The sequence below is a fragment of the Pteropus alecto genome, unplaced genomic scaffold, assembly GCF_000325575.1.
Source record: "Pteropus alecto unplaced genomic scaffold, ASM32557v1 scaffold38, whole genome shotgun sequence".
Taxonomy (NCBI): Eukaryota; Metazoa; Chordata; class Mammalia; order Chiroptera; family Pteropodidae; genus Pteropus; species Pteropus alecto.
This window is the reverse complement of record NW_006442512.1, coordinates 1,209,177-1,231,344: the sequence shown is the minus strand read 5'-3', so window position 1 is coordinate 1,231,344 and position 22,168 is coordinate 1,209,177. Positions and strand designations below refer to the sequence as shown.

Genomic DNA, 22,168 nt, shown 5'->3' with positions numbered 1-22,168 from the left:
CCGCTCCCTATTTTCTACTGCTTTGAATCCCTCCGTCAAACTGGGGTTGGCGCCGGTCATCTCCTAGAGAAGATTTCTGGGGAGACGCAAAAATGCCTCTGCCATTTTGCCCCATGGCAGTTCCGCGAAAGACGACCTGTCTCCGCCCCTGTATTAGGAGACCCCGCCCCCGCCCGAGGGAGGCCGCCCCCGACGTCACGTGTCTGTCGCCTCAGCTGATTCGGTGCGACCGGAAGGAGAAAGACTCGGGCTGGGCTTCCTGGCGCGATGGTGAGGGTTGAGGGAGGGGATGCGAGGCACGGGGGTGCTGGGCGGGCAGGGCAGGGTTCCCCAGATCTCGTTGCTGTCTCTGCAGAAGGGTGGGGAGCGGGTGCGCGGAAATGGGGAGGCCACCTTGGCCCCTGGGCAGACTCCATGGATACAGTCGTGCGGACCCAGGGCTGGGAGAGAAAAGGCCCCGTCACCCAATGCGCAGCCTGGTGGGCAGGATAGGTCGGCAGGCTGGGCCTCCCAGGCGTTTCTTGGGTGGGAAGGAAGGTCCCCGTACCCCGGGGCAGCACCTGAGGCTCGTCCAGAGCGGGAGTCCTTCCAGGCCTTCCCCAGTTCCAAGAGGACCTCACAAAGGTGCCCATTTCCTAGCCCTCCTGTGGGGACAAGAACTTGCTTAGAATTAGGCTCAGTCTCATTCTTCACTGTTAAGCCCCTTCTCTCTTCCCAGAGCCAGAAAGGAATAGGTTTTGGATTGGGACTTCCCAACTCATCCGTTCAGTCACTCCTTTAACAGATTTTGAGCGCCTGCTCTACACTATGCACTGTTCCAGGCACAGGGACTTCAGCTGCAGGGAAGAGCAAAGTTGGAGGCTTCATTTGGCAGACATAGTTAAGACTCGAGGGGTAGGGACCTAACAGCGTTTTCAGCATAGTGTTAGGAAAGCTTGCTGAGGGCCTGGGGGCAGGGAAGAAAGCTGGCTGGGTGCAGTGCAGTTGTGTACTAGGCGTTAGTAGGCAGGTAGGGTGAGGCTATATCTTCAAACAGAATAGCATGTTCAAAGACTTCATGGGATATGGAGAGCATGATTCCCTAGGAAAGTATGCATTTCCTCAGCTGGAAGAGTATAAACTGGAGATTAGTGAAAGATGAGGCTGGACCCGTAAGCAAAGACAAAAGCTTACTGGGTCTTGAGAGCCATATAAAGGAGTTTGGACTTTAAGGCCGACTTGTGGAAAGAACAAAAGGAGAGTAGAGAGCCCAGGATAGGGCAGCAGACCCTCAGGAGATGGTGGTGACCTGAGATGGTGGAGAGAGTGGAGATGGAAGTGCGGGTGAGTCAGCAGGGCTCAGGGAAAATGCATGAGGAAAAAGGAGAGGGAGGCGTCTGGGCTTGATTCTCAGGTGGTGGTGCTTAGTGGGCTGGGAAGCCCAGCAGGGGGTGCAGGTTTCAGTGGAAGAGCACCAGTTACTTTGATACACTGCCAAGTGAGGTGACTGTGAGCCGCCAGGTACAGCTGGCTATATGAGACAGTCTAGATTTGACAGTCTGGAGCTCAGAAGAATCTGCATTGGCAATTGTAAGTTTAGGAGTCACCAGCACAAAAGTGATCATTGAACCCTAAAAATGTGTAACCTGACTCAGTGAGAATGTGAGTTTGGAAGAGGGGGCTTAGGACAGAGCCTAGAGAAATGACAGCTTTTAAAGAAAGTACCAAGGAACACCTCGTGGTAAAAAATATAAAAGAGATGGCAGAAATCAGAAAAATACAGAGATGGTAGAAGACTTCTGTAGGTAGAAGCCAGGGGTCCACAAACTTGGGGAAAACCTTACATCTTAATTTTCACTACATTTCAAACTGAAATTTAGTATTTCCTTCGATTATGGATGCCAGCAACAAACCCAAGTAGTATTAGCATCTCTTACTTTGTCACTAACAGAAATCAGATATTTTCACATCATGTCACAGATGTTGACACTGTATGTGTAGTGTTTATGCTCATTTCTAAATTACAATGATTATTAAACTTGAAACATATACCATATCACCAGTTTGTTTTAAGATTTTGATAACTTTTGTTTCCTTTGCAATCCTATGTATTTTATGCATGTAAAACCATTGTTTGAGAAAGGCCTATAGACTTTACCAGATGTCAGATGAGTCCATGGCACAAAAAAGTTAAAATCCTTTGAAATAGAGGAAGATGTGCAAGACTGTCCTTAACGCTCCGTTATCTCACCAGCAGTCACAGTCCATTGCCCCAGAATAATGACAGCAGGCAGTCTGCAGAGATCATCACTGGGGGCTGGGGACCTTTTGACCCAGCCAGTGAGACAGGTCAGGCCAGAGGGAAAAATCTGAAAGAGTATGCTGTTTCAAGAAGGTTGGGTGCATGTCAGATGCTGCTGAGTTAAGGGGAAGACTGGATTTAGTGATGATAATCATGTTCGTGACAGTGACTAGAGGACTTCACTGGAGGCCCATGTAGAAGCCCCAGTGCAGTAGAGTCAGGTGTGATCAAGCAGTGCGGCAGATAAAAAAAGAGCAGGAGAGTTGAAGGTGGAAGGGTTGTGGAGCAGGTCTGAAGTGGCTGTTAAGATGAACAGTAGGGCCAATTAGGGGATGTAGAGTTGCCAGGCTCCATTGAGAGCCCAGTAGAATCAGGTGAACCTAGATTTGTGGTATTCTTAGTTTGCCGGGTTTGTTCCCAGCATTTGTAAGCAGCCTAGGAAGAGGTGTGGAAAGATGAACATGTATATTGCTGTAGGTTAGAGTTTTCCCAGACAAACAGAACAAAGGACAACTAATCAAGGGAATGGAGGATACTGGCAAGACGTGGTTGACAGGGTGGGTTTGCATTCTAACAGAAGAGACAGATCTCAAATAATAAGATGTTATATATGCTGTGATAACTGCCATGGAGATCAAGAAAGAAACATAAGGGGCTAAGGTATGACGGTAAAGAGCAATTTTTTAAAACAACTTTATTGAAAATCACACATATGTAAATGTACAGTTCAGTAAGTTTTGACATGTATGCGCACATGAAAATGTTACCAGGACCAAGATCATGAACATATCCACTGGCCCCTGAAATTTCTTTGTGTGAGGAGTTGACTTAGAAAGTATGGTCAGAGAAGGCCCACCGGAAGAGGTGTGGTTTGAGCAGAGACCTGAATGAAGTGAGAGAACAAGCAAGCCACAGGGACTATGGCAGGGGTGTGCCTGTTGTAATAGGAACAGCAGGGAGGCCAGTGTGACTGGAACCTGGGAGGGAAAGGAGGAGGTGAGAGATCTTTGGCTTTGAGGTGAGGCCAGGGACTTTGTTTTGTTCTGTGCTGTACCCCAGTACTTAGAGCAAGACCTGCCATAGAGAAGGCACCCAATCAATGTTTGTTGAGCAGATGAATGCCTGGAATAGGGTTTGGTGGCAGGGTAGGTCAGGCAGAGGGTTCTCTAAACAACCTAGTAATCAGGAAAAAAAAATTGACAGAGGGCATCCATCTTGGACAGGGAGCAGGGGTCCCTGAGGAGCAATAATGTGGGAAACACCTGGCCATACCTGAGCCCTCCTTCCATCCTGACCTTCTGCCTCATTCCCGTGCAGAGGTTCCGGTTCTGTGGTGATCTGGACTGTCCTGACTGGGTCCTGGCAGAGATCAGCACACTTGCCAAGATTGTTGAGTGCACAGGGTCTTCTTGGGAGTGGGAGAAGGGAGGGATTGTGAATGGGGACTCTGGGAAGGGAGGGTGGTGAGGTCACTTGGGTCTGGGCCTCATGGCTTTCAGCCCATTCTAGCATGCTGTGTGACTGATCACGTGGCTAGCCCTCTCTAAGCCAGCCCCCCAGCATGGAGGGCTGAGGTGCGCCAGTCTGGCTGAGGTAATGCCTTTCCCTCCAGTCCTCCGTGAAGCTGAGGTTGCTGTGCAGCCAGGTGCTGAAGGAGCTTCTGGGACAGGGAATTGACGTGAGTACCTGACCCAGTACCCCATTGTCCTACGACTCTATGACCCCCACTGCTCTGAAAGTGCACCAGACCCAGGGAGGTGGGTGATCAGCTTCCTGCCCTCCTGGATACCTCCCTTCCTTACCATAGGATCCAGGCTGGGAAAGGTGGGGAGCTGGCAAGCAGGGATCTGGCACCCCCTGAAGGCCTTCTCTCCCCACAGTATGAGAAGGTCCTGAAGCTCACTGCTGACGCCAGGTTTGGTGAGTACCCCACTGAGTCCATCGACCTTTGGGCAACTCTGGGTACTCAGCCCATGACCTGGCACAGAGGCCCCTCTTCCCAGCAGCCCACCCTGACCCACCTGCGTCAGCAAAGAAATCTAAGAAGAAAGATGTTGACAGTTCTGCCCCCAGTGTCTTCTGCCAGCAGTAGCAGTGCTCTTGGCTCAAGGAGGCCTGGGGGCTCTGAGCTGAAGATAGTAGGGCAGCAAGGAGATGGCTGGGGCCACAGTGACACCTCCTCCCCCACCCATGGGTCCCCTCAGAGTCGGGCGATGTGAAAGCCACAGTGGCAGTGCTGAGTTTCATCCTCTCCAGTGCGGCCAAGCATAGTGTGGATGGAGAGTCCTTGTCCAGTGAATTGCAGCAGCTTGGGCTGCCTAAAGGTACGGGGACTTGGGCAGACCATTCAGTGGGTAACTGGTGGGTCAAGAGCTTCAGGGCAGCAGGCTAGGCCAAGAGACCCAGGGAGATACACTCTGTTCTCCCTGGGCCAGGAGTCTGACACCTGCCCCAGTCCCCACCTGCTACCTCAAGGGACCTCCATTCTATCTCCAGAGCACGCGGCTAGTCTGTGTCGCTGTTACGAGGAGAAGCAAAACCCCCTGCAGGAGCACCTGCGGGCCTGCAGCTTGCGTGGTAAGTGTGGAGCAGGCCCAGGTGGGGTCTGGGCTCCATTCTAGAAGGTGCATGTAGCATGGAAGGTACATGTCCTCAGAAAAAAAGTTACCCATGGTCACATGTCATAGTCACAGAGCTGGAACTATTGACTCCAGCCAAATTTCTTTCCTCTGAGATCTAGTGTGGATAATTTGAGCTCCGAATTGAGCACCTACCCTGGTGCTCAAAGGAACAAGAGCTTCCCCAAGGTCACACAGTCTTGATCCTGAGAGCCCCACCCCATCCCACAGTGAATAGGCTGGCAGGCGTGGGCTGGCGGGTGGACCATACCCTGAGTTCCAGCCTGCTGCGGTCCGTGGAAGAGCCCATGGTACACCTGCGCCTGGAGGTAGCAGCTTCACTGGGTGCCCCGGCCCAGCCTGTTGTTATGTCCCTCTCAGCAAACAAGTTCCGGGTCCTTCTGGCAGGTAAGGCTCAGCTGTACTTGGCGGTGTTAAGGGTCCTCCCAAGTCTCACCTGACTGCTGCTCACCTGTCTACCTCTTCCCCTGCAGAACTGAAGCAGGCCCAGACCCTGATGAGCTCCTTGGGCTGAGGAGAGGAGTGTTTGGGACCCTCATGAAGCTGTCCTACCCATGTTGAGTTGCTGCCCTCCGAACTTCTCTTCAGGACCCTGGGGGCCTGTCCTGTATCTCTGGCTTCCTAGGTACCTACTTGAGAATTCAGCATAGGGATCCCAGCATTGCCTCCCCTCCCTTATGAAAGACACTTGTCAATGGTTTTCTCGAGCAGGAAGAATAAACAGAAGCGTAAAGGAGTGTGTGCTAGGTTTCTTTTTAGGTTCAGATCAAAGGTGTTTGTGAGGGGGACCAAGTGACACATGGACCTCCCTGGCCCATCACTCATTTACTCTCTTTAACTGCTGATTGAGGCAGGTCAGGGCTGAGGCAGATGGAAGACCAAAATGGAACAGCTTGTCTGTAGATGGGAAAATCAGGGTTCTAGCTCTCAGTCCTATGATGCTCTTGGCTCTGCACTCTTTATGTGGCCTTGGCATTAGGCTGGCAGCAAGTGGTGCCCCAGTACCAGATGCCCCAAGTGGAGAAAGGAAAGAACTCTTCGCTTCCTGCCATCTTTAGAAAGAGAGGAATGAGGTTATGGGCTGAATGTGTCCCCCACAAATTTATATGGTGAAACCCTAACTCCTAATGAGATGGTTTTAGGAAGTGGTGCTTTAGGGCAGTAATTAAGTTTAGATGAGGTCAAGAGAGTGGGGCCCTCATGATGGGATTAATGCCCTTATAAGAGAGAGATCAAGAGACTCTCTTCACAAGCATGTTCCAAGGAAAGTCCACATGAGAACACAGCAAGAAGACAGCTGTCTACAAGGCAGGAGAGGATTCTCACCAGGAACTGAATCTTCCAGCTCCTTGATCTTGGACTTCCAAGAATTATGGAACTATGAGGAGTTGATGTCTGTTTTTGAAGCCATCCAGTCTATGGTATTAGCCTGAGCAGGCTAAGGAAGACTGTCTTAGACCAACCAGGGCTCCTTGTAGAAGACTGATTCTAGGGCTGAGGTAGGAAGAGTACAAGGTGAACCTAGAACATCTTGGGGTACAGAGAAGCAATCAAGGAATAATGAGTCATGTCAAAGGGAGCCAAAGGCTGGACAATCTAAGGATCAAAAAGATAGGACTGTTTCTGACTTCTGCTTTTGGAAGAATGGAGCAGATGAGCTTTTCCCTATTCCCACTAAGTACAGCTAAAACCCTTGGATATCGCATATAAAACAAACATAAGAAGACTAAAAGGTAGAAGAAGGCAGACTAGCTAGGACCCTCAGGACTTGAAGAACAACGTAGCAAAGTATTCCTTAGATTTTCTTTTTGCCTTATGTATCCTGAGCTGGGTGTTGGAGAAGCCAGCAACCTGGAAACACCAACACAGAAACAAAAGCACCAGCAAACGCCTGCTCTCTTACCGAAGGACCAGGAAAGGGTGGTCCAGCAAGACAAATCTTACGGGCAGGAACTGCTGCACTCCTGCCACACACAATAAGTGTAGCCCCTCTTCCAGCTGCCAGCAGAGGCCTAGATACCCATCGGACGGTAAGCAGGTGGCATCCCCCTTTCCCCACTGGCACTGTGTCAGAGGAGGCCTGCTAAAAGAGATGATTAAGATCCAAAGTGTTATAAAACCCAAAATGTCCAGGATTCAAAAAAAAAAAAAAAAAAATCATACCAAGAACCAAGGGAATTTCAATTTGAATGAGAAACAACTGACACCAACACCAAGATGACTCAGATGTTAGAATTCAATGCCAAAGATTTTAAAGCAGCCGTCATAAAAATGCTTCAAATCTCAGCAAAGAAATAGGAGATATAAAGAACCAGATAGAAATATTGGAACTGAAAGGTACAATAACCATAGTAAAACTTTCAATGGATGGACTTAACAGTGAAGAAACGTCAATAGAAATTACCCAGTCTGAACAATAAAGAGAAAATAGCTTGGAAAACAAACCAAAAAATCCAATAAAACAACTTCAGGGACCTGTAGGACTGTAACAAAAGATCTAATATTCGTGTCATCACAGAGTCCCAGAAGATAAAAACAGTTGGAACAGAGAAAGAATGGCTTAAAAACTCCCAAATATGGCAAAAGACATAAACCTATACAATCAAGAAGCAGAATGGACACAAAGAAATCCATGCCATATCATAATCAAACTTCTGAAAAGTAAAGAAAAAATCTTGAAAACAGCAAGAGAGAAACAACAACACCTTATCTATAGGAGGGAAACAATGCAAATAAAGTAGATTTCTCATTAGAAACCATAGAAGCCAGAAGGAAAGACAACAGCATTTTTCAGGCCCTGAAAGAAAAGAATTGTCAACCCAGAATTCTATATTCAGCGAAAATTATCTCAAGAATAAAAGGAGAAATCAAGACATTCTCAGGTAAAGGATAACTGATATAATTTGTTATCAGCAGAACTAACCGAAAAATGAAAAGGCTAAAGGAGGATCTCTAAATAGAAAAGAAATAAAAGAAGGATTCTTGGAAAGATTAAAAATATGGATACAGTAGACTTCTTTCGAACATTTTAAATTATGTTTGACAGTTGAAGCAAAACTTATAAGAGTTGGATGTGGTTCTCTATGTAGAGGAAATACTTAGGGTTATTATAAACAGAAGAGGTTAAAGGAAGGTGAAGTTTCTACAGTCAAAACTGACAAAATGACACCGGTGAACTATGACAAGTATATGTGTGTAATGTAAGACAGTAAGTCCTCAACATTGTTGATAAGTTCTGCAGCTTAAGCGAAATGACATACAACAAAACCAATTTTATCATACATAGGCTAACCAATATAAGCAAGAGTTAAGTTCCTACAGCATCTCATTGATGTTATAACAAAACCATATTGAATGTAACATTTGAGGACCCTACTGTACTTAGACACACTCAAACAATTTAGATAAGTCAAACTGGAATTCTGAAAATGTTCAAGTAGCCCACAGGAGGGCAAGAAAAAACAAAAATGAAAAATGGAATAAAGTAAGTGGCAAAGCCACAAGGAAAGTTCTAGGTCTCATCAAATATATATTAGCTTCATTTCCCAGGTAGCATACCCACTTCTGTGTTATCATAGACTCCCACAGGCACTTCTCTCATTGCCATTGTAACATTCCATTGTAATTTTGTATTTATTCATTTGCCTCTGTTTTTACCAGCCTGAGTTTCTTAAAGATGGGAATTGTGTTTCTATGTTTGTATAGCCTCAATACTTTATTACTCTTAAGAATAAATGGGTTAGGGAGAGAGATAGGACTACAATGGATTTAAAGATGTTAAATGTAAAAAAATCCATGAGTCCATAAAAAAGTCCCTGCCCCGCCCAAACCCCAAATCAATCCTAATTTGTCACCATTGGATGTTGTTATTGCACCAAATTCTTAGTCTGAAAATGGGTCAGGGAAGGAATTCAGAATTTATCCTGTCTTTTTAGTATTTCATGTCAACCAAATAACTGTAGTGAATGAGGAAAAGCTCTTCTTTTCAGAAAAATTCCAACTAATGTAGAAGGAATGACAGAAAATAGCCATTTTGTGACTCCCAATTAAGTACTTGATTGAGGCAAGGATTGTCAAGGATGCTAAAGTCATGAGGTGAAAGGTGGATGGATGTGAAACTGGCTATTTGTGTGGTGCTAGACAATCACCTCACATAACTCAATGCCTCTCAGCCAGTAGTAAGTGGATGAACACCCTGGTACATCCACATAGTGGAATACTACTCGGCAATAAAAAAGAATGAGCTGATAAGCATAACAACTTGGATGGATCTCAAATGCATTATGCTAAGAGAAAGAACCACATCAATGTATGTCAACTATGATTGAAACATAATTTAAAAAAAAACAGACTCAAAAGGCTACATATTAAGGATTCCATTTATATGATAATATGGAGAAGGCAAAAACTAGAGAGACAGAAAACAGATCAGGGGTTGTCAGGAGGTTGGGTGGATTACAAAGGTGTATGGGCAAACTTTAGGGGGTGATGGAAATATGTTATCTCTTGGTTGTGGTGATGGTTCCATGAGTGTATGTATTTGTCAAAACTCACATCCTAAAAAGTGTGCATTTTACTCTGTAAATTATATCATAATTTAAATAAAAAAGAGACCAACAAAACAAATCACCCCATAGATTATTTAGGGGTCAGAATTTTTCAAATATACCTTTACAAAGCGGAAGTCTGGCTTTCACAGCCTAACCCATGATCAGATTCAGCCTCGCTAAAGTGGGATAATCAGATATTGGGTCCCTTCTAATGTGATGCAATATGCAGGACAGAGCAGCATCTAGGAAGTATCCTTGAATACATGTAGCCAAGCCTTTAGATCTGATTCCCAGTGTGCAGAAAAAACTAAGAGAAACAAGTTAACATCTGAGGAAACAGACTGCCTTGAACAAACAGCAATAAAAGACATTTTGGGGACAGTTAGGGAAATTCGAATGTGCACGGTGTTAGATGATATTAATTTATTGTTGACTTCACTAAGGATGATAAAGGTATTGTGGTGCAGAAAGTTGCTTTTTAGAGATGCATGCTGAAGTGTAAGGGATGAAGTGTCATATTTGTCTAATTTACTTTAAAATACGTCTTTAGAAATAATTAATAGATGAAGGGGGAGGAAGCAGAAATCCTAATATGAAGGGGGCAGTCCATGGGTCTGGGGCAGGAACACAGGATGAAATGCAAACTCCTTAGAGAGGACTGAGGCCTGACCTGACTTGACTTTTCTTGTGTGTCTGTTCTCACCTCCCAGCATTCTCCCAGCTACACAGGCCTTCTTTGAATGGGCCAATTGCTTTCCTTCCTTCAGGCATTTGGACTAGCCTTCTTTTCCACCTGGCATGTTGTGTTGTCCCCACTCTTCTGCGGTATCAGCCTAGATTTCACTGCAGAGAGACCCTCCCCCACAGAACCATCTGATGTGGGTTCTGCTTCTAGGGCCCCTGTTTTTTGTTGCTTGGCTGCACTTCCCACGCGCAGGTGGTGATGATGTTTGTTTATGTTATGTCTGTGCGTTGATATTTAGGGCCATCACAGGGTCCCCAGGGCCTGCGTTTACCGCGCACCTGCGCGCTCTCTGCGTACATCTGCAGGTAACTCTGCATTGAAATGTGCCTGCTGTTTCGTGCTTGGAGTGCCGACCGTGTCACTATCCTGGTGACTTCCCCAGCCACCGAGACAGTTGCGAAGCGGGACCGCGGACTTGACCCCATTTCCCGCTGGCGCCATCTCCTAGCCAGCTGACTGCCCCAAAGCCTTTCCTACACCCCGGAACCTCCAGCTCGGGGACCCCACCCTGAAGGCCTCTGCTCCTGCCTGAGGAACTACACTTCCCAGCGGAAACTAGAGCAGTGACTGCAGCTCCCAGTGTGCTCTTCGGCGTGGCTCCGCCCGCGACAGTAACTCCTAAGTGGCTGAAGTTTGGCGGGTGCAGGGAGCAGGTACCCCGGGGCGGGGCACGGCACTGGGAGTGTGTACCGCAGAGCTGAGGGGAGGATGAGATTTGCTAGCTTTGGAGAGGAAGGGAGTCAGGGTGTGTGAGGGACAGGTAGCGGGGGTGAGTGGTGAGGGTTGGGGGAGCCAGCCACAGAGCGCCCGCCCCTCGCGGAATTAGAAATCTGGACCGTCACCTTTTCCCGCAGAACGGTGTTGGGGGAAGGGAAAGGTGTCTGTTCCGGATTAACTCCCCTTCTGTCACCACACCTGCGCCTTTGATCCCGCCGCTTCCGGGGTGGGAGAGGGAAGCGGCAAGCTCTTCAACCGCTCCAAGAGGGCAGGGTTAGGGAGAGGTGGAATGGGTTCCCCTCCTACCTGAGCGGTGACTGGGTGTGGCTTCATCTGGCCTGGACCTTGGCCTGGAGCTCGTGGAGACTCTCCTGGAGCCTCTGGTCTCCCTTGCAGCCGCGGGGACCTGGCTGCAGCGCTGACATACCTGGAGACACTTGCGTCCCCTCCTCTTGTCCTCGTTCCAGCCCTGACTCGGCCTCACTGCCAGCTGAGCCTCTTTGTGTTAGTTTTCCCAGTTCCCAACTCCCAGGCCAGGTCAGGTTCATCCCCTCAGTGGTTGTAGCAACAGATGAAGTTGTTTCTGTGGGGTGATGACCAAGCTGAGCTTCCACTGGGGTGAGAGTGGAGGCAGAGGCAGATAACAGACAATAAGACAATTTCAGATTTGGGAGTGCCATAAAGGAAAAAAAAAACGTGTGTCGGGGGCCAGGGTGGAGGGAGGCGGGGGCATGCTACCTAGGAAAGGTGGTCAGGGAGGGTGGCTCAAGTGTTCCCAGACTGAGGGGGCAGCAGGGGCATAGGCATGAGGGTGGGAAGAGCAGTGTGCTTGGGGCACATGAGTGAGGGGGAGCCTGGGAGGAAATAAGATAACATTGTAGGCCCTGGAAGGATCTGGACTTTATTCTAAAAGCAGCAACAGTATGGAAGCCCATGGAAGGTGTTGATGAGGAAGTCAGTCACCCTTTCCTAGCCTGAGCTCTCAGTGCCCTGGGCTTTCCCACCCTTTTCAGGCCAGCTGAGTTTCCTGCCAATCCCAGCTGCCCATGGTCCCCTATGATCCTCGAGGTCTTCCTCTGTAAAATGTGGGTGATAATTCCTACCTCACAAAGTGCACACCTGGCCCAATTTTCTGTTTTCCTCCTCCAACAGGGCCTGGCCACTCCTCACACAGAATGCCCGAGGGACCTGAGCTGCATCTTGCCAGCCACTTTGTGAACGAGGCATGCAGGGGTCTGGTGTTTGGTGGGTGTGTGGAAAAGTCACCCATCAGCCGCAACCCTGAGGTGCCCTTTGAGAGCAGCGCCTACCACATCTCAGCCTTAGCCCGTGGCAAGGAGCTGCGCCTGACACTGAGCCCCCTGCCTGGGGCCCAACCCCTACGGGAGCCACTGGCTCTTGTCTTCCGCTTTGGCATGTCCGGCTCCTTCCAGCTAGCCCCCAGTGATGCACTGCCACCCCATGCTCATCTGCGCTTTTACACAGCTCCACCTAGCCCCAGACTTGCCCTCTGCTTTGTGGACATCCGCCGCTTCGGCCACTGGGAGCTTGGAGGAAAGTGGCAGCCAGGGCGTGGGCCATGTGTCTTGCTGGAGTACGAACAGTTCAGGTAGGTCAGCACCAGGTGTAATGAACATAGCCCTAGGTTCTAGGTCTGACTCTATTAGTGCCTTATTGGCCAATCCCAGCCCCTTCTGAGCCTTAGTCCCTTCCTCCGTAGACTAGGACAGTGTACTTCCCTGGGGACAGCTCCAAGCTAATGGATGTGGAAACCCAAAACTGATGTAGTAGGATTTGGGGGCAAAATGTGGATAGATGGGTAGGCATGCCCTGAGCACATGGCCAGTTAGTGTCAGAGCTGAGATTGGATCAGCACCCCACACTGCTTCTTGGTGCCCTTAGGAGGCTAAGAGGAAAGGTAGAGGGCTTTAACATGAAAGGGAGGCTGAGTGGGAAGGAAGTTTCAAGGCAGTGGGGAGGGGACTGGCTGACATGGTTTCTGAATCAGGTTTTGTGGTCTCCCACATTCTGCCTACTCACTGGTCTGTGTCCTGTGGTCTCCTCTGTGACTGTCTCCTGCCTGTGGGAGAGGTAACAGCCCTACCTGGGATGTGATGCAGGTCACGTAAGATGGCAGTGTCAGCCGCTTCCCTTCCTTTAAAGAGGAAATGTGTATGAACCCTGCTTCATGCCAGGCTCTGTTCTAGGTGCTGGGGATACAGCAGTGATCAAGATGGATGTGGTCTCTGCTACCAGAGCTGAAGTTCAGGCAGGGCAGGGAGAACAAGGAAACAAACTAGATAAATTCAAATAGACACATGCCTGAAGAAAAATCCAGAAAGGAGAGAATGATTTTTGGCCAGGATGTAGAGGGCATTAGGAAAGGCCACTCTAGGAGGTGACATTTGAGCTGAGGCCTGCCTGAGAGCCAGACATACAAAGCTGTAGAGGGAAAGCATTCAAACTGACATAATCTCAACACACAAAGGCCTGGAACAGATCTGGCAGATCCTCCCTTCCTTAAGGACAGCCCACTTTAGGAGACTTGGCTGCCTATTGGGGTGGGTCAGGGTGTCTCTGGTGCCACAGAAGGCAGTTGACTCCTGGCCTTCCTAGGCATAACCCCAAGTGCGCCCGCCCCCAGGAAAATATCAGTGGTCCTGAATGCTTCCACATCACCTCTCCTGGGGAGTCATGCCACAAGTTGACTCTTTGCCAACCAGCTCTTAAGTTTCTCTCACATGATGAGCATTTTGGTTTTCTTAGTCCTTTAGCCGAGGAGCCTATGGGGATTTGCAACTCTCAGGGAGCTGGCCAACCAGGCTAAGCTTCCATTCTTTTATCTCAAAACTCCCTTCAGGTCCCCTATTTCATGTGCTCCTCAGGCCCATCAGTCTTGACATGACCCTCTTCCATAAAAAAAGATGCATTTGTTCTTCATGTGGTGAAGAGAGACTCATGGCCTTGTAAGTGGGATGGGAGCTGCTAGGGCCCTCATTTGCCAGGACTTGTCCCCACACACCTGCTGCAGAGATAGTACCAGCCTCCTTGAAATCTTCAGGTCTTGAGAAGAATTGACTCCACCAATGTCAACTCCTGTCTGTCTACCCAGAAGCCCGGGTCAGGGAGCTCCAGACTGCAGGCACTCCTGATGTCTTGTGTTCACTTTGCTCTCAAAAATGCCTGGAGCCTGAGGTACTCTGGTGGTATACACACAACAGATAGACTCATGTGTGTTCCCATGGACCCGTCACTTTGGATTGGAAATGTTTACCTTTCGTAATGAATTAAAATCCCATGTTGTTGTTCCCATTTAACAGATAGGAAAACTGAGGTTCTCTTGCCAGTAGCACTGAGGCTGGGAAAAGGGGAACTGGGACTCTCAATTTCCTTCCGCTTGCACCAGGAACAGGTTCTCCTAGCTCCTCTCCCCAAGCCCATGGCAAGGTGAGGGGATGGGAGGGCAGAATGGCTCTCATGTGCCCAGACTGTATCCCTCCAGGGAGAATGTGTTACGAAACCTAGTGGACAAGGCCTTTGATCGGCCCATCTGTGAGGCCCTCTTGGACCAGAGATTCTTCAATGGCATTGGCAACTATCTGCGGGCAGAGATTCTGTACCGGTCAGCAGGCAGGCCATGGGCAAAAAGGTGAGGGTGGACTGGGTGTGTCCACATTCCACATTGCTTAGCATGGCTCTCTCCACCCCACTGTAGGCTGAAGATACCCCCCTTCGAGAAGGCCCGCACAGTTCTGGAGGCGCTGCAGCAGCGTAGGCCGGTGAGGATGCAGGGAGGCAGGCATGCACCTATTAGTGAGGACCAACAAAGGGTATGGGGCTGGGTCAGGTGTCTCCAGTGTAACTCAAGTCCTTTCTGGGCTTTGGGCCTTTTTCCTCTGCTCTATAATGTATTAAGGGATGGGGGTGGTGCGGATAACCATCTCTCCAGTCCTGATAAACTCAGGATCTGCTCCTTGGGGGTTCAGCTGCCTTCTGAGTGGCCCTGCCTGCGTCCCTTCTCCAGAGCCCAGAGCTGACCCTCAGCCAGAAGATCAGGGCCAAGCTGCAGAACCCGGACCTACTGGAGCTGTGCCACTCAGTGCCCAAGGAAGTGGTCCAGCTGGGTGAGGCCCAAGAGGCAAAGATGGCCAACTTCAGCATATTGTGTAACCGTGGGACAGTTGCTCCTGCTCTCTGGGCCTCGTTCCTTGCCTGGGGAATGGAAGTTTGTAGACCTAGTTGTTACTAAATGGACTATGCCTCCTCAATTGTTAGGTGTCTGTGTCCTCCAAACTTCCCATGAGATAGGCAAGGCAAGGATTCTTAACCCCATTCCAGGATGGGCAAGCCATAGCCCAGAGTTGGGAAGACACAGGCCTCTGATTCATCAGGCTCCCCCTCCTGACAGCCTGAGTCTGACCTCTGACCTCTGCCTGGTTTCTCTGTCTACAGGGGGCAAGGGCTATGGGCAGGAGAGTGGAGAGGAGGACTTTGCGGCCTTTCGAGCCTGGCTGCAGTGCTATGGCATGGCAGGCATGAGCTCTCTTCGGGACCGGCACGGCCGCACCATCTGGTTCCAGGTTTGGGCCCTAATGCTTACACAGGCAAACAGAAACAGGTGTGGTGGGAAGACTTGGGGTCAGAGCCAGGCAGGACTGGGGTCTCTGTTTATGCTCCCAAGGATCACCCTGTCCCTTGAGGGTCTAAGCCTTCCCTATGTTATGCCCCTCCCATCCTATGAGTCCCAGCTAGTGGAACAGCCCATGTCAGGGTGGCCTTGATGTTGGTTTTGACCTGGCAGGGAGGGTCAAAGAGGCTTCCTAGGAGAGGAGTTATACTGATCTGGAAGGACAAACGTGAGCCCTGCCTCTCCAAGGAAAAATCCCTGCCCCAACCTGGCAGATTTTTGAATTCTCCCCATTCCATTTTAGGGGGATCCTGGACCTCTGGCACCCAAAGGTAAGCTACTTATAATATAGTAAGCACAGAAAGCAGAAAGGATGAGTTGCCTACAAGGGCTGCAGCAGTCTCCAGTCCCTGGGTGTCATCCCAGAATGGGAGAGTGGGATTTTGGAGAAAGGGCCTGAGGCTATAGGACCTTGTAACCCTAGCATCACTGTCCTGCAGGGGGCAGGCCCCACAAAAAGAAATCCAAGGGAGCACAGCAGAGTCCTGAGGACAAAATGGAGGTATGGCTCCCTGCTCCTAACTCCTTCCTGTATTTTCTGCTGCCCTGGCCACACCTCCCAGGCTAGGCTTTGGGGCAGCTGCCTTCTATTCCTCTGAACTGCTTTCTGAGTCCCTAAGGAATCTGTGTCTTCTCCACCCAGAACCCTCCACCCCCTAGCAAGGCCCCTTCCAAGACACGAAGGGCACGGAGAGGCCTTCCTGAGCAAACTACAGCCCAGCAGCCCAAGAGGACCAGCCTCCAACAGGACCCAGGAGTATCCCCAGTCACTGAAAAAGGGAAAAGGAGGGGGCGACAAGCTTCAGGTGGGCCTTCCTCCTCCTCCTCCTCTGGGGTACCACTAAAAGGTGCTCTCCAGGAGGAAAGGATGGTAGTGTGGACAGAGGAGGGAGGAAGGAAGGGAGGCTGTAGGGGCAGTCCTCAGCCTGGGGTCTGAGCTGCCACTTCACCTGTCCTCCCTCCAGGCTTCTGCAGACCCCAAAGGATCAAGGCTGACACCTCATCTTTGGAGACTGAGGGGACCTCCGCCTCTTAATAGGATCTCCTTACTTGCATCTACCCCTTCCTGCTGCCTTGCCCTGGATCTGGGAGCCTGTGTGTGGCTTCCTAGAAGCAGGAAGTAGTTGAGGAGATTGGATGCCTATGGCCCTATTGCTGTTACCTACACAACTATGTTTTTAATTTTACTCTACCTTCCCCAATTTTTAAGCCCATGTAAAAGATGCTGTTTTATTATTCTTTTTCATAAATTGATGAACTTCTTGGGCTGGCTGCAGGTCTGGGATGTCCAAGTTAGGGAGGCCTGTTGCGTGGCCCTGAGGACAGGAGGGCTACCTCCTCAGCAAGGCAAACTGAGCCCTATCCCAGTCCTTAAGGCCCTGGCTCTCAGAGGACAGTCTGCCTCTGCAGACACAGCCCCTCAGAGGTAGAGCAGAGACCCCAGCCCCAGGCAGCCCAGGCTCCATAGCTCCTCCAGTCTAGGATTCCATCAGGGCCTATGGTTGCTCCTTAGCCTGGCCCTGACTAGTCAGTGTTCCCCTCCCAGTGGGGGCCAGCAGGAACATACCCAGCCACTCCCTCCCCCACTACACACACACAGGGGAGGAGCTTATCTCATGCTGTCTTAGTCAACTTGTGATAATCGGTATGCCCACTCTAACAGGGGCTGCAACCCAGACCCTGCACACACAGATTACCTTAGATTTTGTCCCTGCCCCCAAATGCCTGTGAAAAGAGGATGGGCCGAAAAGGGAGAGCACATGGGCTACCAGCAGGATTCCCGAGCCAAGGATTTATTGTTCAGGAGGCGACTCATCCTTGCTTCAGGCTGGGGAGGCAGAAACTAGGAGCCCCCAAAGCCTTCCACAAACAAACCCCACTCTCAGGGACTCAAGTTCGGTGGGGGCTGCAGCACGAGCAACAGGGACCGCACTTGGAAGGGAGAAAAGGTGAGCTTCAAGCGGGCATCCCTAAGGGGCAGGTGGCCAGCAGGATCACGCTGTTCCAGGAGGTCGCAGCTGGAGAACAGGAGGGGCCATGAGGACCCTGCGAGGGCAGGACTCCCACCTCCCACCCCACACCCCACTCACAGGACAGCCTCCTGAACTGGTAGCGATGTGTGCAGCCAGCAGTCCACATGGCTGCCGTGGGCCTCATACAGCCTGAGGACCAGTGTGCGGCCCTGGGGACTAGTCTCCGCCTGCAGAAGGAGGTAGGCGGTGGGTGGTGGGCGGGACCGAGGACAAACCAGCCTGGACTCCGCCCCATCCTGCCCCTTGCCTGCTTGACGGTCTCCAGCACAACTGCAGGCGAGGACACTGAGAAGGCGCTCCAGGCAGCAGCCGGCGCCGGGCCCGGAGCGGGCAGCACCAACAGTGGAAAATTGAGGCTGTAGGCTGCACGGATAACGCCAGCGTCCTGGAGGGAGCCTGGGCCAGAAAGGAACACGTGGTAGAAATGGGGGTAGGGGTACTGGGCTGCTGTTTCTCCACTGACCACTGGAGAAACCGAGGCTCAGAAAAGGGTAGTGAAGGGGCGCGGCAGCACTCACCCTTGTGCGGCATCAGCGCGTAGGTGAACTCGTGGCGCCCCATGTCAGCAGTGGCGTCGGGAGCCTTAGGTGCCCGCAAGCTGGCGAGCAGGAAGAATGGGCTGGGCTGGAGTTCTGGCTAGGAAAGACCTGAGTCCCCATGCCAGCCCCCAGACCTGGCAGGCACCCTACTCACAGAGAAAGGCTGAGGACATTGCCTCGCACTGACGCGCCGTACTTGCAGTCATTGAGCAAGGCCAGCCCAAAGCCGTGCTCTGACAGATCCATCCAGCGGTGAGCCCACACCTGGAGGCAAATGAGGCCCACTTGGTATCCCCTCTTCCTTGTGCTCCTGAGCTCCTTTCACTAGAGTGAGGGCAAGCCCTAGGACCCTAGGACTGAATTCCAAAATAAGAGGCCCTGTACACACCACCCAAACTGTCTAAGCCTCGGTGCCTCATTAGTGCAATGGTAAGAAGAGTTCTTACCCCACCAAATGGGCACAAGTTTCAAACTAAACATAAAGCATTTAGCACAATGACTGGCACACTTTCGGAACTAGCAAATATTATTCCTCTTCCTCCTCACCCCATTCTACACAACTAGTGTCAGCCTGGGTGGATCCAAACCCCATACCCTACCCATGTCAGACCTCAAATCGAGCCCAGTCCCAAGAGGTGTTGCAGTGGGTGGGCCTCTGCAGGTGCCCAAACTGGATCTCATAGGTGGCCTGGGGGCTCCGCACACGGGCAGGGAACTCCACCTTCAGGAACTTGTGGGCCTCGTGCCAGTGCACCTGGGGTGGTAGTAAAAGGGTGAGGGGAGGGAGAGACACACATAGGCCTGGGGCTGGCCCGTCTTTACCAGCCACCCTGTCCCCGCTACCTCAGTGTGGAAGCGGACATAGGGGCAGCCAACATCCAGTACAACTTCCTGGCTGAGCCGACTGTTGGGGCTGATCTGCAGCAGGAACCAGGCACTGCCCCGCACACCACCCTCAGTGCCCACTGCCAGGGTCCCTGCCTGTCCCAGCACTGGCTTCCTGTGGATAGGGGTGGGAGGAGCTAAGCCAGGGTCAGCTAATTGGGGGTGGGGAGCAATAGACCTATATGCCTACCACTACCACCCCAAGTTCTGCCCGCACCGTGTCTCCAGGTGGTAGTCCATTACGTCCCAAGCATCCCAATATAGGGGAACATCGTCAAACAGCACAAACTGGTTCCCCACAGCACCCTCAGCAATGGTCTCCCTGGAAGGAGATGAAACTGTATGACCTTGGTCTCTCCAGCTGCTTGAGGTGGGGTGTAGGCAGGGTGAGTAGGTCCAGGGGACAGGGGTCTCCTAGTCCAGCCTGCCCTGCTCCATGAGTGGGTCCTAGACTAGAGCCAATGGTGGACTGCTGTGGGCAGTGCTGTGGCCAGGGGTCTGGGAACCACCTGCCAGACAATGGAAGAGGGCAGTGAGGGGTTGGCACCTGCCAGAGGCCACCAGCACCAGGGATGTCAGGCGGCCTGTCGGGTCCAGCCTCACTCGGATGATGCCGTTGTCCAGAGTCACAGAACCATCAGTCTTGGCAGGAGGGAGCCTTGAAACTGAGTCGGCAGGGGCTTCCCACGACCAATAGCCCCCCCAACCCCAGCCCCAGCCCCGCCTCACCACTTGCTCCAGACTGGGGAGCTCAGGAACCCCATGTTGTAAAGGATGGCCCAGGACAGCCCCGGCCCAACCTAGGTGTGTCAGCACTCACCTCTTGCACGACAAACACAGGCTGCTGGGGCAGCAGGGGCTGCAGTGAGGTGGGGGCAGGAGCATAGCCCATGCTGGGAACTGTCACCAGTGCTGGGGATGAGGCCTGAGCATCAGTGTAGCCTCAACTTCTAGGAGCCTTGCTTTGGGGTGAGGGGGCGGGGGTGGATACTACTACTACTGCTACTCTCCAGCCTGGGGCACCCCAGGGCAGAGATTCCCAGGGATTCCTGGACTCTCAATCTAGCCTTGAGCCCTCTTGCAGCAGTAGCAGCCCCTCTCCCCAGCTCATACCTAGGCTGTGGGCTCCACCAGACCTAGGCAGGGCCAATACTTCCGTGCGCTTCCAGGGTAGCGTGTTGACAATGAGGAGGCCCTCAGGACCTGGCTCCCCAGCACACAGGGCTGCGGCTGCAGCGCTGAGCAATGTGTTGCCATGGGAACGGATGTCTGAGGAGAGACTGGTTGGTCACAGGTGGGCAATGGGTCTGAGATGACCCAAGTATCCCACTGGGGATACTCTGGGTTCAGCCCTGGGTGTTAGAGAGAACAGTGGGAATATTGTCAGCCTAACCTTCGTAGTGGCACATGGCTTCCTCTGCCACCAGCTGAATGCAGCTTCCAGTCACTACGTCATGGAACTGGTTCAGGAGCAGGAGCCTGCAGGAGCCAAGGGCAGAGATGGGGAAGGATGGGAGGGTGTGCTTAAGCTGGGAGGGGCTTAAGCCACAGAGGTATCTGGGGTAAGGTCAGGTGGGTGGCAGAGGGCAGAGCCAGGCTGACCTCCAAAGATCCTGCAGCTGGGTTGCTGGGTATAGGAACTGGGCACTGCGGGCCAGAGCCAGGCTGCTGAGCAGCTCCACGTCGTGCAGGATGCGCTCACATTCCCGGTTCCCCTTCTTGATCTGAGCCCAGGCCAGTGGGAGGGAGTATCAGAATCTGCTCAAGCATCCCAGGATACCTTCCAAAGCCTTCTCTGGCTCAGAACCCTTGAAGGCTCCCTAAAGTCTCCTGGATAAAGCCTTTTGTGGGTGATGTGTCCCAAATGTCTTCCTCCCTCAGTCCAAGCCTCCTTTAGGTTCCTGACCTACCCAGCTCTTATACTTCTCTCCTCTCAGCTCCTCCTTGGAACACAAGTCTCCCCCACCGCCCACCCCCCAGATCTGGGTAGCTCTGTCTCCTGCTTCCTTCCCTGACCCTTTATAGATCAAGGATACACTTTCCCTGCTCAGTTGAGTGGCCAGCTCCTGACCTGGGCGTGGGTGGTATAGGTGCCATTATGCAGCTCCAGGAAGAGCTCCCCGACCCATGTGCACAGCTGCCCCGAGTCACTCTCCAGAGCTGAGAAGAGTCGTGCCGGAGAAGACAGCTGCACCCTGAGGAAGACCGCAAGCCTGGCTCACCCTTCCTCCATACCAGAGTACACAAGAGATCCAGACCCTAAAGAAAGGAGCTGCCCCCACCCAGAATGCTCCCTGTCCAAACAAAGCCAATTCTGGACACTCCAGGAGAGGTCTCTCTCTGGTGAGTTTAAGCCCTTTCCCACTCTTAGCTTTTCCCCCACTCTGCCCCTAAGGTGGAAGTTGGGAGAAGCCTATGGTCCAGGATTGGAACAGGACAGGCCCAGTGGAGGGGTAGGGCCAAATGTTTAAGCAGAAAGGAGGGTTCAAGGCAAGGGCTGTGGACAGGGCTGGGTGAGCAGTTCGGTGAAGGCTGCAGGCAGGACATGCCTGACCTAGGCAGCCCATCTGTATTGCACAGCCGTGTCAAGCGGTCCACCATGGTCTGAGTGGGGCCACCGCCCCCATCCCCAAAGCCAAAGAGGAAGGCACTGTGGTTGGTCCGTCCTTTGTCCCGGTTTTTGGTCACGGTCTTCAGCACCTAGACAAGCAGGGGTATGTCAGCATGGGTCAGCCCAGGACAGAACACTCAGCCCTCTCCAGCCTTCCCTCCCTCGCCCCACACCTCGGCCACTATGTACTCTCTCACCTCCTCCACACTGCCCTCCATCCCATATGAGTCACCGGGTGGGAAGTGGACCAGCACACGCGAGCCATCCAGCCCCTCCCAGAAAAAGGTATGGTGCTTCAGGCAGGGATACAGAGGTAGAGGAAAGGCCAACATCAGGGTTGAGGCAGAGCCAGGCCTTCCAGACCTGCCCTGCCCGTTGTGTGACCCTGGAGGAGGCAAGCCCTCTCTGGGTAGGGGTTGGGTGGTTTGTTCAGGACTCCTGAATAAGCATGGGGAGAGATGAACGGGTCAGGTGGGACTCA

The 22,168-nt window shown here is 51.7% G+C and overlaps 3 protein-coding genes across 5 annotated transcripts in view; 2 read left to right on the top strand and 1 right to left on the bottom strand.

Annotated features, from left to right (window-relative positions):
• The first annotated feature begins 181 nt into the window (after window positions 1–181).
• COMMD4 (COMM domain containing 4) lies at window positions 182–5,656 on the top strand. 2 transcript variants are annotated; one of them, XM_006922606.3, is made up of 8 exons: window positions 182–270; window positions 3,599–3,670; window positions 3,894–3,959; window positions 4,162–4,201; window positions 4,486–4,605; window positions 4,778–4,858; window positions 5,131–5,307; window positions 5,394–5,656. In XM_006922606.3, the coding sequence occupies exons 1-8, from the start codon at window positions 268–270 to the stop codon at window positions 5,432–5,434; spliced, it is 600 nt and encodes a 199-aa protein (XP_006922668.1). In that variant the 5' UTR covers window positions 182–267; the 3' UTR covers window positions 5,435–5,656. The 2 variants fall into 2 exon arrangements, with proteins under 2 accessions (XP_006922668.1, XP_024896109.1); XM_025040341.1 differs by lacking the exon at window positions 3,599–3,670 and having other exon boundaries at window positions 226–270.
• A 1,572-nt stretch (window positions 5,657–7,228) lies between these two features.
• Window positions 7,229–16,882, top strand: NEIL1 (nei like DNA glycosylase 1). 2 transcript variants are annotated; one of them, XM_025040340.1, is made up of 10 exons: window positions 7,229–10,868; window positions 12,085–12,541; window positions 14,435–14,554; window positions 14,648–14,711; window positions 14,957–15,056; window positions 15,385–15,512; window positions 15,864–15,891; window positions 16,060–16,121; window positions 16,263–16,425; window positions 16,585–16,882. In XM_025040340.1, the coding sequence occupies exons 2-10, from the start codon at window positions 12,108–12,110 to the stop codon at window positions 16,653–16,655; spliced, it is 1,170 nt and encodes a 389-aa protein (XP_024896108.1). In that variant the 5' UTR covers window positions 7,229–10,868; window positions 12,085–12,107; the 3' UTR covers window positions 16,656–16,882. The 2 variants fall into 2 exon arrangements, with proteins under 2 accessions (XP_024896108.1, XP_024896107.1); XM_025040339.1 differs by having other exon boundaries at window positions 14,648–14,762.
• Window positions 16,883–17,385: 503 nt separating this feature from the next.
• Window positions 17,386–22,168, bottom strand: part of MAN2C1 (mannosidase alpha class 2C member 1) — a 13,477-nt gene continuing 8,694 nt past the window's right edge. Inside the window, 17 exon segments of the mRNA XM_006922603.3 lie at window positions 17,386–17,589; window positions 17,592–17,637; window positions 17,710–17,819; window positions 17,900–18,048; window positions 18,171–18,250; window positions 18,346–18,455; window positions 18,802–18,945; window positions 19,035–19,191; window positions 19,294–19,398; window positions 19,624–19,718; window positions 19,897–19,988; window positions 20,190–20,345; window positions 20,470–20,555; window positions 20,679–20,800; window positions 21,148–21,271; window positions 21,631–21,776; window positions 21,885–21,993. Coding sequence (XP_006922665.2) covers window positions 17,443–17,589; window positions 17,592–17,637; window positions 17,710–17,819; window positions 17,900–18,048; window positions 18,171–18,250; window positions 18,346–18,455; window positions 18,802–18,945; window positions 19,035–19,191; window positions 19,294–19,398; window positions 19,624–19,718; window positions 19,897–19,988; window positions 20,190–20,345; window positions 20,470–20,555; window positions 20,679–20,800; window positions 21,148–21,271; window positions 21,631–21,776; window positions 21,885–21,993 — 1,978 coding nt within the window. The 3' untranslated portion in view covers window positions 17,386–17,442.